Source organism: Microplitis demolitor, chromosome 9, assembly GCF_026212275.2.
Source record: "Microplitis demolitor isolate Queensland-Clemson2020A chromosome 9, iyMicDemo2.1a, whole genome shotgun sequence".
In the NCBI taxonomy this organism is placed as follows: domain Eukaryota; kingdom Metazoa; phylum Arthropoda; class Insecta; order Hymenoptera; family Braconidae; genus Microplitis; species Microplitis demolitor.
In genome coordinates this window covers 13,344,056-13,359,639 of record NC_068553.1, presented here as the reverse complement: position 1 = coordinate 13,359,639, position 15,584 = coordinate 13,344,056, and the positions used below count along the sequence as shown (strand labels likewise).

Sequence of the window (15,584 nt, the reverse complement as noted above, 5' to 3'; positions counted from 1 at the left end):
CGTTCTCACGCTTTCTCCGTTTTTATTATTAACAAATGAGTCACTTATCTATGAACAAAAGTTATCTTAGAACAAAATAGATGTTTGTGCAGCTGCACGTCTCGAGGATTTACTCGAGGCGTCAGCGTTTATTTATACATAACAAATATTAAGAGAAAAATAACTTTATCAATATGTTTCAAATATTCTAAATAATATCATATTATTTTATATTATTATGTTATGCTATATTATTACATTATATTATATCCTATAATATAGAGTAACTTATTAATTATGCAACTTGCTAAATTATCAATATACATCTTAATTAATTAGTTAGGTCTCAGATCGGTCTCTTAATAATTAGTATTTAAAAATAGTCAGAGACATCTGACGAGCAGGCTGGGACGTAACAGTTGAAGTATCGACAGATATCGCCTATTCCTACCCTGATAGCCACCCTAACCATAAGTTAACTACAAGCTACTGCCGTATCTTAAAGGTAACTTAAAGGAAAGTGTTGGAGAGCAAGCAGTTACCTTTAAGTTGACAGTAAATAGTCTGCAACTTTCTATTTAATTTGACGACAAGTACTAACGTCAGACGACGACGTTAAGTTGATTGAAAGTTTTACTTCAAATTGACGGCAAGTTTTTTCTGGCAAGTTACATTCAAGCTACTGCTGTATTCTGAAGCCAACTTAAAGGAAAGTATTATCCAGTCAAGTTTTGTCAGGAACTTTCTCGTTAAGTTAGCCGTAAATGTTGCAATGCAACACTTGTAGAGCAATGTCTGGTTATCAGGGTAATTGAAAAAAAATATCGATATCGTAACATCGATAGTTTTAGTTTTCTATTATCGAGTATCGATATATCGTCTCCAAAAAATATCAATACTTTAGAAAAAAAAACATCGATATTTGACATATCGATAGATCAATTTTGCTGATAAAAAATCAGAGCGGAAGACAACTTTTCTTTCGGAAAAATTGAATTTGAAAATGAATAATGATCCACAAGAAACCACAACAAAATAGAGGACCACCATTGGCGCGGTATTTTCCAGATATTTAGAGGATATTAAGTCTCAAACTTATGTTTCTTATTTCAGTTACCATAAACCTATAGTTTCAATGATAAAAATTCCTGAATAACCTACATGTATTGTAAGATAATAAAAATATTTTAAACGATATTAACTTCTCATTTATTCAATAAAAAAAAAAAAATTTGTTTTCTCATAGGTCACCATGCTGAAAAAGTGTAACTTGAATTAATATCAAAGAAAAAAAAATTGCATAAATAAAAAATGAATAAATAATTATAATTGCATAAGTTGATAAAAAATTCTATGCAATAGCTTTATCGCGGTAGTTCCCGAGTGCCACACGTCTTTTTTTTTTTTTTTTATTTGAACGGGAGTAAGGGGGGCAAATCTTCAAAAGACATCCGGAAGGATAGTGTCGGGTTTGCATCTGGCGCTAACCGACTAAAACCCCGCACCTGAGCGGTTGCCAACTTAATAGTTATGAACCTTAGAAAAGAAGAAAAGAATTAAAAGATCACCTAGAGCCCAAAGGCTTTGTAGCTAAAAAGGGAGAAGCGTGAAAGAGAAGTTTAGGACGTAGTAGAGATTATAATGCATAATCTTTTGAAGTGATAGGTTTTCTCGCACTAGTGCAATATATCAGCTGATATATAGTGCAGTATATATATAGTTAGGAGGCGTATTGATAGCAGGGTTTGGATAGGTTGCGATGGAATTATGAAGCTTTCAGATTTAGTATTGTTATACATAAAATAGATGAATAAAACTTCAAGCAATAAAGAAAATAAAAGAAACCAAACTGAGCTTAAAGCACTGGAACTTTGCCCGTTCTGACTGTAGTGACAATGGGTTTTATCTGTGGTTTCTCCTTGCCGCTATACTTCTACTGCAAAAATGTGGCGTAGAGGGCATCACATGATGATGTAAGTACAGCAGACATAAGTCAGGCCCCAGCTGCACAAAAGAGGAAGAAATAGAAGTCTGGCAATCGCGATTAAAAGCAAAAGAGTAAAGTACGGTCTTACAGTGACTATACATGGCAGTAATAATAAAAAAAAAACTGAGCTTTTCGCTTTAACTTATCTCTAACAAAGAATAAAATAATTAATTTTCAACAATAAATAAACTTAAATGTTGAGAAATAAAGCTTTATGTTTTAGTTTCTCTATTTAATAGATAGAATAAATACAATTAAATAGAAGAAACTGAGCTATAGCTGTAAGTTCTCCATAAAACAAATAAATCTAAGAAATAACATAAATTAAGCGAAATTTACAGCTTTAACGTCTTTATAAAATAAATTTAGTCCTTAACAATTGAAAAAGTGAACAATTATATGAAACGTCTTGAAGTTATCTACAGTGGAAGAGCTAAAAATAATCAAAACGATGAGAGGGAGTTACTTATATTCTGAACAGTCATTCATTTCGCATTCATCATAACAATCATACGCGAATAAATTCATTTTTTGCGACTGGAATTCTTTCTTCTCTGGATATAAGTTGCACGAAGTCATCATTTGAACATAACTTTTGTCGATGACCATCTCCGCTGGACTTTGATCCCATGATTTGGAGACAGATCTTACTACACATGGGGAATTCAGGGTTTCGTGACTCAGACAGTTTCTCTTCTTAGTCTTGGTGTCAGGTATGAAAGAAAAATCCCTCTCCGCCGGAGCGTTAGAATGAGGAAGTGCTCTTATCACACTTAACAGCAAGCGCAAAGTTGGAAACTTTACAATCCCATCTAAAGCAGTGAAGGTGCAAATTTCTTTCCACATGTCGTCGAATGATAATTGGCACCACCGTTCCTTCAGATTCGAATCGACGTCAAATAAGAAACGCCATTCTTCTTATAAGAGCTCTACCTGTGGAACGTTCAGTTCACGGCAGATGTTTTCTACTTGAGAAACCGATGATTCTCTATCAGAATCAAGAAGAGCGATTTCGCTTGTAAAAACGGTCAAATCAGACAAAAATTTATGATCAAACGGAAGTCTTTCGCGAATTTGTTCTGCAGCTATTACAAAGAATTTTAAACAATTACGATAAACCTAGTCAATGATCGATTCAGAAACCTCAGAGCTTAGTTCAGCCTGTAAGTAATCCTTACAATCGTCTCCAACATCTACTTTAAGTGCATCACGTTGATTCGTGATGGATCCAAAGTCAATGTTACGAGCCTCATTGTCAATGATTTCAGGCTTTAACAAAGCTGGTTTCATGAACTTTTGAAGAACATCAATGAGCAACTTCTTCGAAGAAGGTTGTAATTGATGAACTAAAGTTGCACTTCCTTGAAAATGAGCATTAGTCTTTTCTAAAGGGTCAATTGCAAATTTCAAGAAAAGCAGGTATACTTTTGTCATGGGATTATTCATGATTGCAAGCAAATCAACTGCACTTGCAACTTTTTCTACGACTTGATCAGTCGAAAATATACGTAAGTTTTCCCAATTGTCTAATATTCTCGTAATAGCGATTTGACGAGAGAGCCATCTTGTTGAGGCAAATCGTAAAAGCTTAGAAGGATGATCTTCAAAAGGACGCTGAAAAATATTGAAATTTGCCAACCGTTTCGGGCTACTATTGATGAAAGTAGGTATTTTAGAGATGAAGCTCTGGATTTCTTCTGGAATCGCAGAGCATGCTTCTTTAGCGATCAGCGCTAAAGAGTGACAAATGCATGGTAACGTCATAAGATGAGAAAGACGTTTGATCAAATGTGTTTTAAATGAATTATATTTTCCAACCATGACCGATGCATTGTCACACGCAAGTCCAATAAGTTGTTCGAGGGAAATCGCCTTTTTTTCCAAGGCTTTTTCAAATTCCTCGACAAGTCGTTTAGCCGAGCAGTCAGTCGCATCGACGTGAATTAGCTGTACCAACTTGGTTTTAGCCAACAAAGAATTCTGATCGACGTAGCGAACCATCAACGACATCCACTTGTCACTCCTGTAAAGTCATCAAACCAGTCAATTTTCGACAGACTGCATACAGAAGATCACTCTGCTGATTTAAATTCAGTTTTCCATGAAGAAGAAATCGATACCCTTACTAGAAGTATTTCTGGTAGAAGTTTAGATTTAAATGAAAATATTGACGGTAGTGTAAAATCCATTGAGCCTACTTCAAGCCAAGATATTGACAAAGGAGTACAATCTAAGGCCGAAAGTTCCATTAAAGATATTGACAGTAATGTGTCACGTAGCGATTCAAATTATTTAATTTTATTTAGTTTTAAGTTAATTATTTTAATTATAAATTTGAATTTGAATCGTTACGCGGGCTTTCCGCCATTTCGCCGATGAGACGGCAGTCCGTGCACGGTGCTTGCGCATGCGCGAAGGGTATGAAAGAGCACATGTGTGATTTAATTTTATTTTTATAATTTATGATTTAAGGCACCAACGCTTGACTTCTGGTTATTTTAAGTATTTATTTATAATTTTGAATTAGTTGGGATGCATAATTCGGCGTTATTTTATGCCCCAACAATTGTCAACATATTACTTTGCTTAAACTTGTCATCCAACTGATGACGTCAAGTGATGTTTATTAGTTGGGCTATTATTATTTAATTTATTTTCCGATACTAAAGATATCGATAAACAGATCATATATTTAATTAATTAATTATGTATCATTCAGATGTTTGAGGATTTACGTTTATATTTTATATTTTTAATTTAAGTGAGGCCCAGGGCTGACTAATGTAATTATAATAAAAATTAAGGGCGACGGTGGTGACATGTGTGCGACGACCAACAGGTGGAGGTTTAGATAATTAAGTCAGAAAGATACGGACTAGCACGGTGCACAGACGCAAAAACTAATCCACATTATTGTGTATTAAATATTTGGTTAGAAAGAAAGTTAAATTTTATTAAATTGATTTACTGGGCGAATTTGGTTGGCTTTCGTTCCAATTCTTATTTTTTTTGAGTCATTGGAGAGAACTTGAGTAAGTACTTTGTATTTATTTTGCTGGATAATATACTTTCACGTGTTAGCCTCCCCCGGTAGTTGTTGGTCGCCGCGGAGAAAATTATTTATTTGTATTTATTAATTACTTATCGAATGATATATGGGAGAATTAGTATTAATTATCATTAAATATTATTTCGTATGTTGGTGAAAACATTTGTTAATTAACTATATATATATATATATATATATATATATATATATATATATATATATATATATTGATAAAGCGTACGCAACGGCGTAAAGCGTTGCCGGTACGCACTTATATATATATATATATATATATATATATATATATATATATATATATATATATATATATTAGTACTATATATAGCTATACAACTCACGCGGTACTTAAAAATTCCTCAAGCACTGATGTCAGCACTCGGATGAAAAATTCCCGAGTTAATATAATTATTATTTTTCTATTTTTATTTAGAATATCTGTATAATATTATCAATTATTATTCACGTTTATTATTATTTAACATAATTGCATAGCATTATAATTATTTTATTTTGATTATATGTACCCCAGCGGTAAAAATTATTAACGAGATTTTATGCAAAAATTATTATTTAACTTTATATGTTATATATTTATAATTTGGTAGTACCGAGAAATTTATCCGTTTGGGTGTGAGTGAGGAAAAATTCCGTGTCTTTCTCTCTCTCAAGCGTGTTGAGAGATAAAATAAAGTAAGATTATTATTATTATTTTTTATTGTTGTCTGGAAAAATTTGAGTGAAAATAATTGGTTTCTTTTTATTTAATATTAAAATTACCAGTGTTAATTAAATTAAATTATATATATCTTGGGTTAAATTTATATAACGTTATTATTTTTTTTTTATAACCACCGAGTGTTATTATTGTGGTTAATTTAACAAAAATTATTTATTGTAAAGTATTATTAATTATATTGAGTACTGTTTCAATTAAAATACGGAAACCAACAGCTGTCGGGGAAAATTTAATATTTATTTTCCTGGATCTTTTCCCTATTGCTTTATTTAATTTTTCTGATTTATTTATTATTTGGCAATATAATTATTTATTATATATTTACTATTTTTCTTTTTTTTTCTTATTATTATTCATTTTATTTTATTTTCCCCAATTGTTTGTCCGCTTTGTCGTGTGTCACTTGCTCGGATTTTCCTCGCAGATTTTCCCCCTGAACTTAATTTTGTCCGTTTTGGGATAAACGGTCTGGCGCCTGCGTGCACTAACCCAGCCTGAGGAGCTGGTTCAGGCACTCCAAGAGTTCATTATTTATAATTTCATTATTGTTTATAACTTATTATTTATTTTAACTTGGAGGAAATATTTAAAATCATTTATTTATTATTATTTATTATTTTTATTTTCACACGTGGGTGACCGCATACGGTTTACCGGTTAATCCGCGTCTCCGTCGCGGATATTAATTACGGTTTACGTTATAAATGTGCAGTTTGTTGAGTTGTAACAGAGTGAAGATACAACCGTTATCGCCTCATCTTCTATATCAGAACCAGAGACTTCGTCAACTTTAGATAAGCCTTTAAAAAATAAAGTGCAGCATCCGATAATTCTCGAGTCTTGTGGAAACAAATGTCGCCGAAATTGTATGCAGTTTTCTGATGAAGAACGTAAAACTATTTGGTATATTTTTTGGGATTTAAATTATACATCTCGGCGTAATTGGCTATCTAAAACAATAAAGATAGAAGAAGTTAAAAGAAGAAAATCAAATGAAATTCCAGGTTGGCAAACAAGAGATGATAGCCGATATTTTTTTTTACCTAAAAATAATATCGATGTTCAAGTGTGTCGTTCATTCTTTCTAAAAACACTTGGATTTAAAAATGATTCTATTATTACTGAATTAAGTAAATCAATAAAACGTAAACAACTATGATCCGGTGTGAAAGAAAATAGAGGTGGAAAAAAGCCTAAAATTGAAAGGAACTTAATTGAAAATCACATAAATTCTTATCATTCGGCAATGAGTCATTACAGAAGATACAATTCTCCATTCATAAAATATTTGCCCTGATGTTTAACACCAGATTTAATGTTTCAAGACTTCAAAAACAAACATGCTGATTTTAAATGTAGCAAAGAAGTTTACAGGAAAACTTTAAAGGACATGAATATTTCTTTTCATCACCCTCAGAGTGATGAATGTTCTGAGTGTTTATTATTTAAAGAAGATGAAAAAAAATATTTAGCTACTAACGAAACAATTCCTGATGACTTCATAAATCGTTATGAAGATCATAAAACAAAAGCTAATTCAGCAATTGAATTCTACAAAAAAGATTCAGCACAAGAAAATACAGAAGATACAAAGTATTCTTCTATGGATTTACAAAAAGTGATTTTATTACCGATCAGCCATCAATCAAAGATGCATTTTTAACTTCCCGCTAAGAAAATCGACGATTTTCAAAAATTTCGGGAAGTTATTGCTTTCACCCCGATTTTCGAAAATCGAGTTTTCATCAGATGTCGACGTTTTGAGGTCCTAAGAAGCTATTCTGACTATTTTCAGAATGATGTCCGAGTGTGTGTGTGTGTGTGTGTGTGTATGTATGCATGTAAACTTTGTAACTTTTGAACTAATGAATCGATTTGGATGGTTGAGGTGGCAATCGAAAGAGCTTGTTGGCCATCAACTTTTTTGAAAATTTCAGATTATTTGATGGGATAGACTCGAAAATATTTGCGAATTACGAAAAAAAAAAATTTTTTTTTTTAGTTTTTTATTGATTTCTCAAAAACAACTCATACGATCGGCTTCAAAATCTAATCAGCTCTAGTACTCAATGAAACGCGTCGATTTCTACCTCAAACATCAAAATCGGATAATTCGTTCGAGAGTTATCGCGGGAGAAAGAAATGGTGAAAAACGGTTTTACCTAAATATTTTCGAAACGACTGACGCGATCGATTTCAAATTTTAATCAGCTCTAGAATTCAATAAAAAGCGCCGATTGTCACGTCAACTATCAAAATCGATTGATTAGTTCAAAAAATATCGGCGTTGAAATGTTAAAAAAATAACATTTTATGTTATTTTTTCTGGATAAATCATAATATAACGTACTAAAATGTGCCTGATATCATACCAACTCATCTTTTTTATGGTTTCTGTTGATCATATAATGTCATCGAACTTGGTTTTTAGTTTAAATCATATTATCAACAAAAAAATTAATAAAACCTAGTTTTTAATATTTTTATCGGATATTTCATATTTTATTGTTTCTTACATGAGTCAAAACTTACTTAAATCTTGATTTTGATCCCCGACATTGATTTCTGCCTCAATACACTTATTGTACTGAACATAATCAGGAACTAAATTTTAAAAACTGCTTCATTGATGATTTTCGATTCTTACATTTTCAAACTTCAGCATAACAGGTAACTTGTTAGAGCTTGAAAAGATCGTAAAAAAACAATTGCATGTGATACCATTTTCGAGCTTGAAGAGCTCAAAAATATATCTACACTAAGGTTTTCGAGCTCTTTGAGGTCGAAAACAGCGGGAAGTTTTGGGGCTGGCCCGCAGGGTCAACCGACGCCCAGATTTTTTTTAAGTCGATTGATAGCGTTTAATTTAACATTTGCATCTCTGAAAAAAAATGGTATCGGTAACTGCTGTGTTCTTTGGAATGAAGCGATGGCCGGTCGTGATGCTCAAAATATCGTCGATGCGATATTAACATTCATTGAGTCCAAAAGAGATGTCAAAAATTTCGTTTTGTGGGCAGATAATTGTACTGCACAAATAAAAATTGGATTTTATTCACAAGTTTAGTTAGCATAGTTAATAGACCGAATGATTTGGAATCTGTAACGATTAAATATATGACTGAAGGCCATACCCATATGTCTGAAAAAAACAAAAAATATTTACGATTTCGACGATTTAAAAGAAAATATAACTAAATCTCGAAAAATTTAAGTGTAGTCGAGGTTAAAAATTTTTATGATTGGCAAAAAAAAAACGTACCGCTCGGAAAACCGGTGATCCTTCAAAAACTTTTCTTTTTAACCCTATTGTAGAAGTTAAATTTGTCTCAGGTTCTCGTAACTAGTTGTACAAGAATAATTTTACCGATAACTATACTGAAATAAATTTTCTTCTGAAAAAATTTTGCACAACCGTACTTCCTGAAATGCATAATGAATTTCGAGGAATACCATTAGATAAGAAGAATAACATTATTAAAAAATTATATCCATTGATGCCAGACAATAGAAAAATTTTTTGGGAATCCCTGAAAATAAATGAAAAATCTAAAGACTTAATCGATAACAACGAGTCGATGGAAAGTATGGAAGCATAGGTTTGTTGTAACGATTGTTGTAAGCTTGCACAATTAATGATAATTTTTCACATCATTTGTTAATTTAAAATATATTCTAAAAGTATCCAACGGCCAAGTAATCTTATCTTTTCATGTAATTTGATTTTCATCATAATTATGAATTTTACAAAAAAAAAAAAAAACAATTTGATAATTGTATTAATTATTCGATATTAATAGCCGTTGTTTTATAAATATTTAATTCAATATAACATTACATGATATAGTATCATAGAATTATACTTAAAAAATAAATTAAAAGTAATGAATACAGTAATTTTCCATTAATTTATTTTTTCTGTTTATTGTTCAGTTATTGTTAACAACTTCAGATTATTCTAGTAAATAAAATTGAAAAATATATGTAATAACTTTTTTTCATTTAAAACCTCTATTTTACTTATTTGCAGTACTAATCTCAAATTAATAACTAAGTGCTCTTACTGTGTTTTGAATTGGCCGAATAAAATATCATTTTACGATTTTACATCTTTTAATGTAGTAAGTGCAATAAATTTAACAATAATAGTAAAAATAATATTTTTTTTTTCTATATATTATAATCTTAATATATTATGATAATCAACTGTTAATTTCTCATTTAAAAGTACCGTTCAGTGCGGCTAAAGAAAAATATGTTTTATTGGTTTCCTGGAAAATTTTATTTTTGTCAGTTACTGTGTTTTATAATTGGGCAGCCGAGAGAGTCTGATACAAAACAGTTAGCGTGCGACCATTGTAAGACGTTACAGCTATGAGACAAAAGCTTATACAAGAATTGAATTTAGAACTTCAAATAACCATTAAGACTAATGATGATTGTTAATAAATTATTAATATTATCCGGAGTAATCAAAATATTGAATAACGCCATAAATATTATTTATTGACAACCGCATAATCGGAGGATTTAGTTTTTATATATACTAGAAATAACTTACATTGGATTTTTTTTGAAAATCAGCAATGATTACTTAATTAGAACAAGATAATTATAGTTCGTTTTTTTTCATTGGAAAATGAAAAAAAAAAATCGCCTCAGTCGTGAATTCGAATACACGACTCAGTGAGTTTCGAGCAAAAGATTTGTCGCGCGTCTGTCTGAGCGCCTTGAAACAATACTATAAAAGCATATATAAAATTTCTATTTGAGATTTAATAATAATAATTATTATTATTTATACATTTTACAAATTTACTGGCTGAAATATGCATAAAAAAAGATTTGAGGCGTACATTTTCTCCCGCGCAACCGATGTTGGCTTCGGCGGCATTCGGGTTTTTAGTATTCACACCAACAGTTCGTAGCTGTGTGTGTGATGCCTCTCCGCGATACGTGGTAGGGATGCTATTCCCCTCAGTTTGCCTGTCAGCTTCGGTTTGTTTCGGCTGTTTAGGGCTTCCCAACACACATCGTTTTGGTTGTGTGCCACGCTCGAGTGGTTCTAGGGAAAGGGTACTTTTCGTCCGCGATCTGGCTGCACCTCGCAACCTCGAAGCCCTCGCACCCTCGAACCCTCACTCTCACACGTCTACCAACTTCTAAAACCTATAACTTCGTCGACACTCGACGGGAGCGACCCCAATGATAAGTAGGAGTTTACTCAAATACAAAAATTCCTACCCTGTTACATAATCTTATGTAAAAAAGTGTCAAATAATGAGTCACACCTGACTCATTCATGACGTATATCTTATGTAAATGATAACATAGTACAACGTCACTCTGACGTCAAATTTACATCACTGTGTTTACTGGGAAATTATACAGATTTTTTTTTCTGTTAAATTTTTGTTTTATTACTTTTTCTTTTCCTGGCCAATAAATGTGCAATCTACTATTGAAATACGCGGAATTTTCGTTATCGAGGACTTAATTAATTCGAACCAACTGCAACATTTAATTGCATCAAGAGTAAAACATCAAAACGTCGTCGTTTTCTAGTAGAGTAAAAAAAACGTCAGCGAAAAATTATACTAGTTTTTGTTCTGTAAAAGTTTTACTTTTTCTCGTCCTCGCCAATAAATATGAAATCGAGCTTTAAGGTACGCAAAATTATCGGGACCAGGGACGTTATTAATAAGCAAAAATTGCAAAATCGAATTGTATCCAGGGCGAAAAAAAAGGTCGTCGTTTTATTGTAAGCGTCGAAAATAACTACAAGTATACAATATACAAATTTTTTTTTTCTGTTAAATTTTTGTTTTATTACTTTTGCTTTTCCGCACCAATAAATATGAAATCTGTTTTCGAATATACCCGGAATTATTGGCACGACCGGACTTTATTATCTTCCGAAAATTGCGAAATCAAAGTGCATCCAGAGCAGGAAAAAAAGTCTTCGTTTTATTGTAAGCGTCGAAGAAAACGTCGGCTGAAAATTTTACCTGTTTTTTATCTGTTTAATTTTTTTTCATTACTTTTTTTTGCTCGCCAATAAATATGCAATCTATCTTCGAAATAACTGCAACTTTCGGCACTACGAATTCTATTATCTTGCGAAAATTCTAAAATCAAAATTGTATCGCAAGCGAGAAAAAAAAACGTCGTCGTTTTATGGTAAGCATCGAAAAAAACGTCGGCTAAAAATTATATGAACTATTTTAACTGTTGAATGTTTGTTTAATAACTTTTGCTTTAAATAATAAATATGCAATCTGTTTTCGAATATACCCGGAATTCTTGCACTACAGACTTTATTATCTTCTGAAAATTGCGAAATCAAATTGCATCCAGAGCAGGAAAAAAAAACGTCGTCGTTTTATTGTAAGTGTTACGTCCCAGCTTGCTCACCAGATGTCTCTGACTATTTTTAAATACTAATTATTAAGAGACCGATCTGAGACCTAACTAATTAATTAAGATGTATATTGATAATTTAGCAAGTGACATAATTATTGTCACCCTATATTATAGAACATAATATAATATAATAATATAACATAATACAATAATATAAAATAATCTATCTATATAAATAAAAATCAATTGCTGTTTGTTAGTCTCGCTAAAACTCGAGAATGGCTAAACCGATGTGGCTAATTTTGGTCTTGAATCATTTGTGGAAGTCCAAAAAAGGTTTGAAAGTTGAATAAATATGAGTTCAGAATAGTGCCAGATAGCTCAACGGGTAGAGCACTCGGTGCGATACCGACATGGTCTGGAATCGAATCCCCAGTTCGGGCTATCTATATTTTCTCAATTTATGTATAAATTGTCTTATTGAGTAGGTTTGCATGTTCAGGTTTCCACTATATTAAATTAGTTTCCATTATATAAAAAACCAATAACTTATTGAGCCACACCGTCCATCGTACGGCAATACACCAATATTATATCGTGGAAACCTAAACATGCAAACCTTCTCAGTAAGATAATTTATAGATAAATTAAGAAAAATATAGATAGCGTTTGAGGTAGTGCTCTACTCTCAACACGTTGAGGTCAAGCGATTTTCTGGCCTTAAAATTACTCTATTATGACGGGGTGACCTGGTATTCGACTGCCAGGTCAGCAAAAATTAAATTTCGCGCCATTTTTATTTTGCGCGACCGCCCTTGCGCCGGAAGTGTTTTAATTTAACGGCGTGACGATAGGGGGTAGATTAGACACACCTCGTCTTCAGACGCCAGATCAAAATTAATCGTAAGCTGGAAGCCGAGTCGAGCAGTCGCTCAGTCATCAGTAACTATCTTCAAATTTCAATAAAGTTTATTTATCAGGCAGACGCCTTTTGCCAAAAGTTAGTTTTTCTCTTTATGAACATTTGGGTCGTCGTTCTCCAGTCTAGCCTTTTGTCCAGAAGGAAGACCAGATATCGTGGCTAAGCATTTGGGTCAAGTTGATGTAAGTCCCTTGGCATAGAGGTTAAATTTATTTATAACAATGATTTTGTTAAACACGTGGGGTAATTTCCAAAGTTAATTTAATCGTTTTTTATAGAATTTATTTATTTATATTTAATTTATTTAATCGCTGTGCATGCAGAAACTTTTGATTATTAGAAAATACTTATCGTCAGGACTTTCCTCGTCATTGACGAATTTTTTAATTAACTTTGAAGCTGTAAATAACAAATTCAAAAACTAATTTATAATAATAAAACCAAATTGAAATTGAGGTTTGGAATCGCGGGTATTTGAGTGTTATGTTACGTCCTGGTCGATGTTTTGGCGCTGGCGTGGTTGAGCGGTCGATTTGAATTGGACGTAATGAGAACTTACATATAATTATAAATAATTATTTAGTAGGGGTTGAACAGCCACCATTCGGTGGTTGAAATAAACTGGTTATTATTTTATATCTCAATCCGATTTATTCAATTGTAAAAGAATAATTTCAATAATGTGAAAATATACAATTGAATCAATTTATAAATTGTTAAAGTTCGTCTAACAATAACTTCGAAAGGGTGAGAAAGAAGTTGAGTATTTAGTATTGAGCCTGACTGCTCTCTATGATTCTATATTTCAGACTGAATTCTCTTGATCGAGAAAAACTAGAGTAAGTCTCTTATCAATACGAGGCGCTTGGCTATCAGGCCCGCGCATCGTTCGATATAAAGGAGTGGATCGTGATAAGCAATATTCTCGAATGATCCATTCTCACGCTTTCTCCGTTTTTGTTATTAACAAATGAGTAACTTATCTATGAACAAAAGTTATCTTAGAACAAAATAGATGTTTGTGCAGCTGCACGTCTCGAGAATTTACTCGAGGCGTCAGCGTTTATTTGTACATAACAAATATTACAAGAAAAATAACTTCATCAATATGTTTCAAATATTCTAAATAATATTATATTATTTTACGTTCTATTATTTTATATTATTATGTTATGTTATATTATTATATTATATTATATCCTATAATATAGAGTGACTTATTAATTATGCAACTTGCTAAATTATCAATATACATCTTAATTAATTAGTTAGGTCTCAGATCGGTCTCTTAATAATTAGTATTTAAAAATACTCAGAGACATCTGATGAGCAAGCTGGGACGCAACAGTTACGTCCCAGCCTGTACGTCAGATGACGTGGGCATTTACTTCTCTAATTACCGACCGGAAATCTAACTAATTATATCGAATATTGATAACCAAGTAATTTCCATAGTATTTACTTAATTATATAAAATAATATAATATAATAATAGAATAATATTATTTAAGATATTTGAACGTTAAGGACATGAGTAATAGTTGATAAAGTTATTTTTCTTAATTTTATCAAATATAAGTAAGCGTTGACGCCTCGAGTAAATCCTCGAGACGTGCAGCTGCACAAACATCTATTTTGTTTAAGATAACTTTTGTTAATAGATAAGTGACTTATTTATTAGTAACAAAAGTGGAGAGATCGTGAGAATTAAGTATTTTCAATAAATATTAGAATGGAATATTCGAGAACATGCGTTATTTCAAATGACCCCTCCATATGAATCGATGCGCGGGTCTGATGCCCAAACATATTGAGAAGAGTTACTCTAGTTTTTCTCGACCAAGAGAAATCAGTCTGAAACATAGAATCATAGAGAGCAGTCAAGCTCAATAATAAACACTCAACTTCTTTCTCACCCTTTTGAAGTGATTGTTAAGAGTACATTAACAAATTTATAATTTGATTCAACTGTATATTTTCACATCACTTAAAGTTATTCCTTTACAATTGAATAAGTCAAATTTAGATATACAAAATAATATATATTGTAACATGATGAAAATTCGACATCGACTTGTAGTTTAGAATTATTTGAATATAAAAATAATTACCCGGTGAGAAAATTATGGTGACATCTAGAATCAAAAATTTCTACGGACGAGTCAAAGAAGCTAAAAAATCTTTAACGCAGCTCCAAAAAGCTAAAAAAAAAATAGAAGCTGCTGAAGAAAAAACGAAAAAAAAGAAGAAAAATCATAAAGAAGAAAAAGAAGTTACAGTGAAGAAAGGAGTAGCTCCGAAGAAAGATACCATTGATACCGAAAGCACCAAAGTTACCAAAAGTCTGACACTAACTAATAAATTAATGATCAAACATTGTACTTATTATGGCTTAGCTATTATGAGAAATGAAGACTCTGTTGAAAATATGAGAAAAGCTATATGGTCAACTTATTATCATTTGATATCAACTGATGAAGAGCCCCAGCATTCTTATTGCCCAGAGGGTCCCGATTCCTGGTGCAAG

At 31.9% G+C, this 15,584-nt stretch overlaps 1 protein-coding gene across 1 annotated transcript; it reads right to left on the bottom strand.

Moving 5' to 3' along the window:
- Positions 1-3,085: 3,085 nt before the first annotated feature.
- LOC128668556 (uncharacterized) lies at positions 3,086-3,976 on the bottom strand. The gene has a single exon (XM_053741717.1). The coding sequence runs from the start codon at positions 3,974-3,976 to the stop codon at positions 3,086-3,088; it is 891 nt and encodes a 296-aa protein (XP_053597692.1).
- Between the last annotated feature and the right edge of the window lie 11,608 nt (positions 3,977-15,584).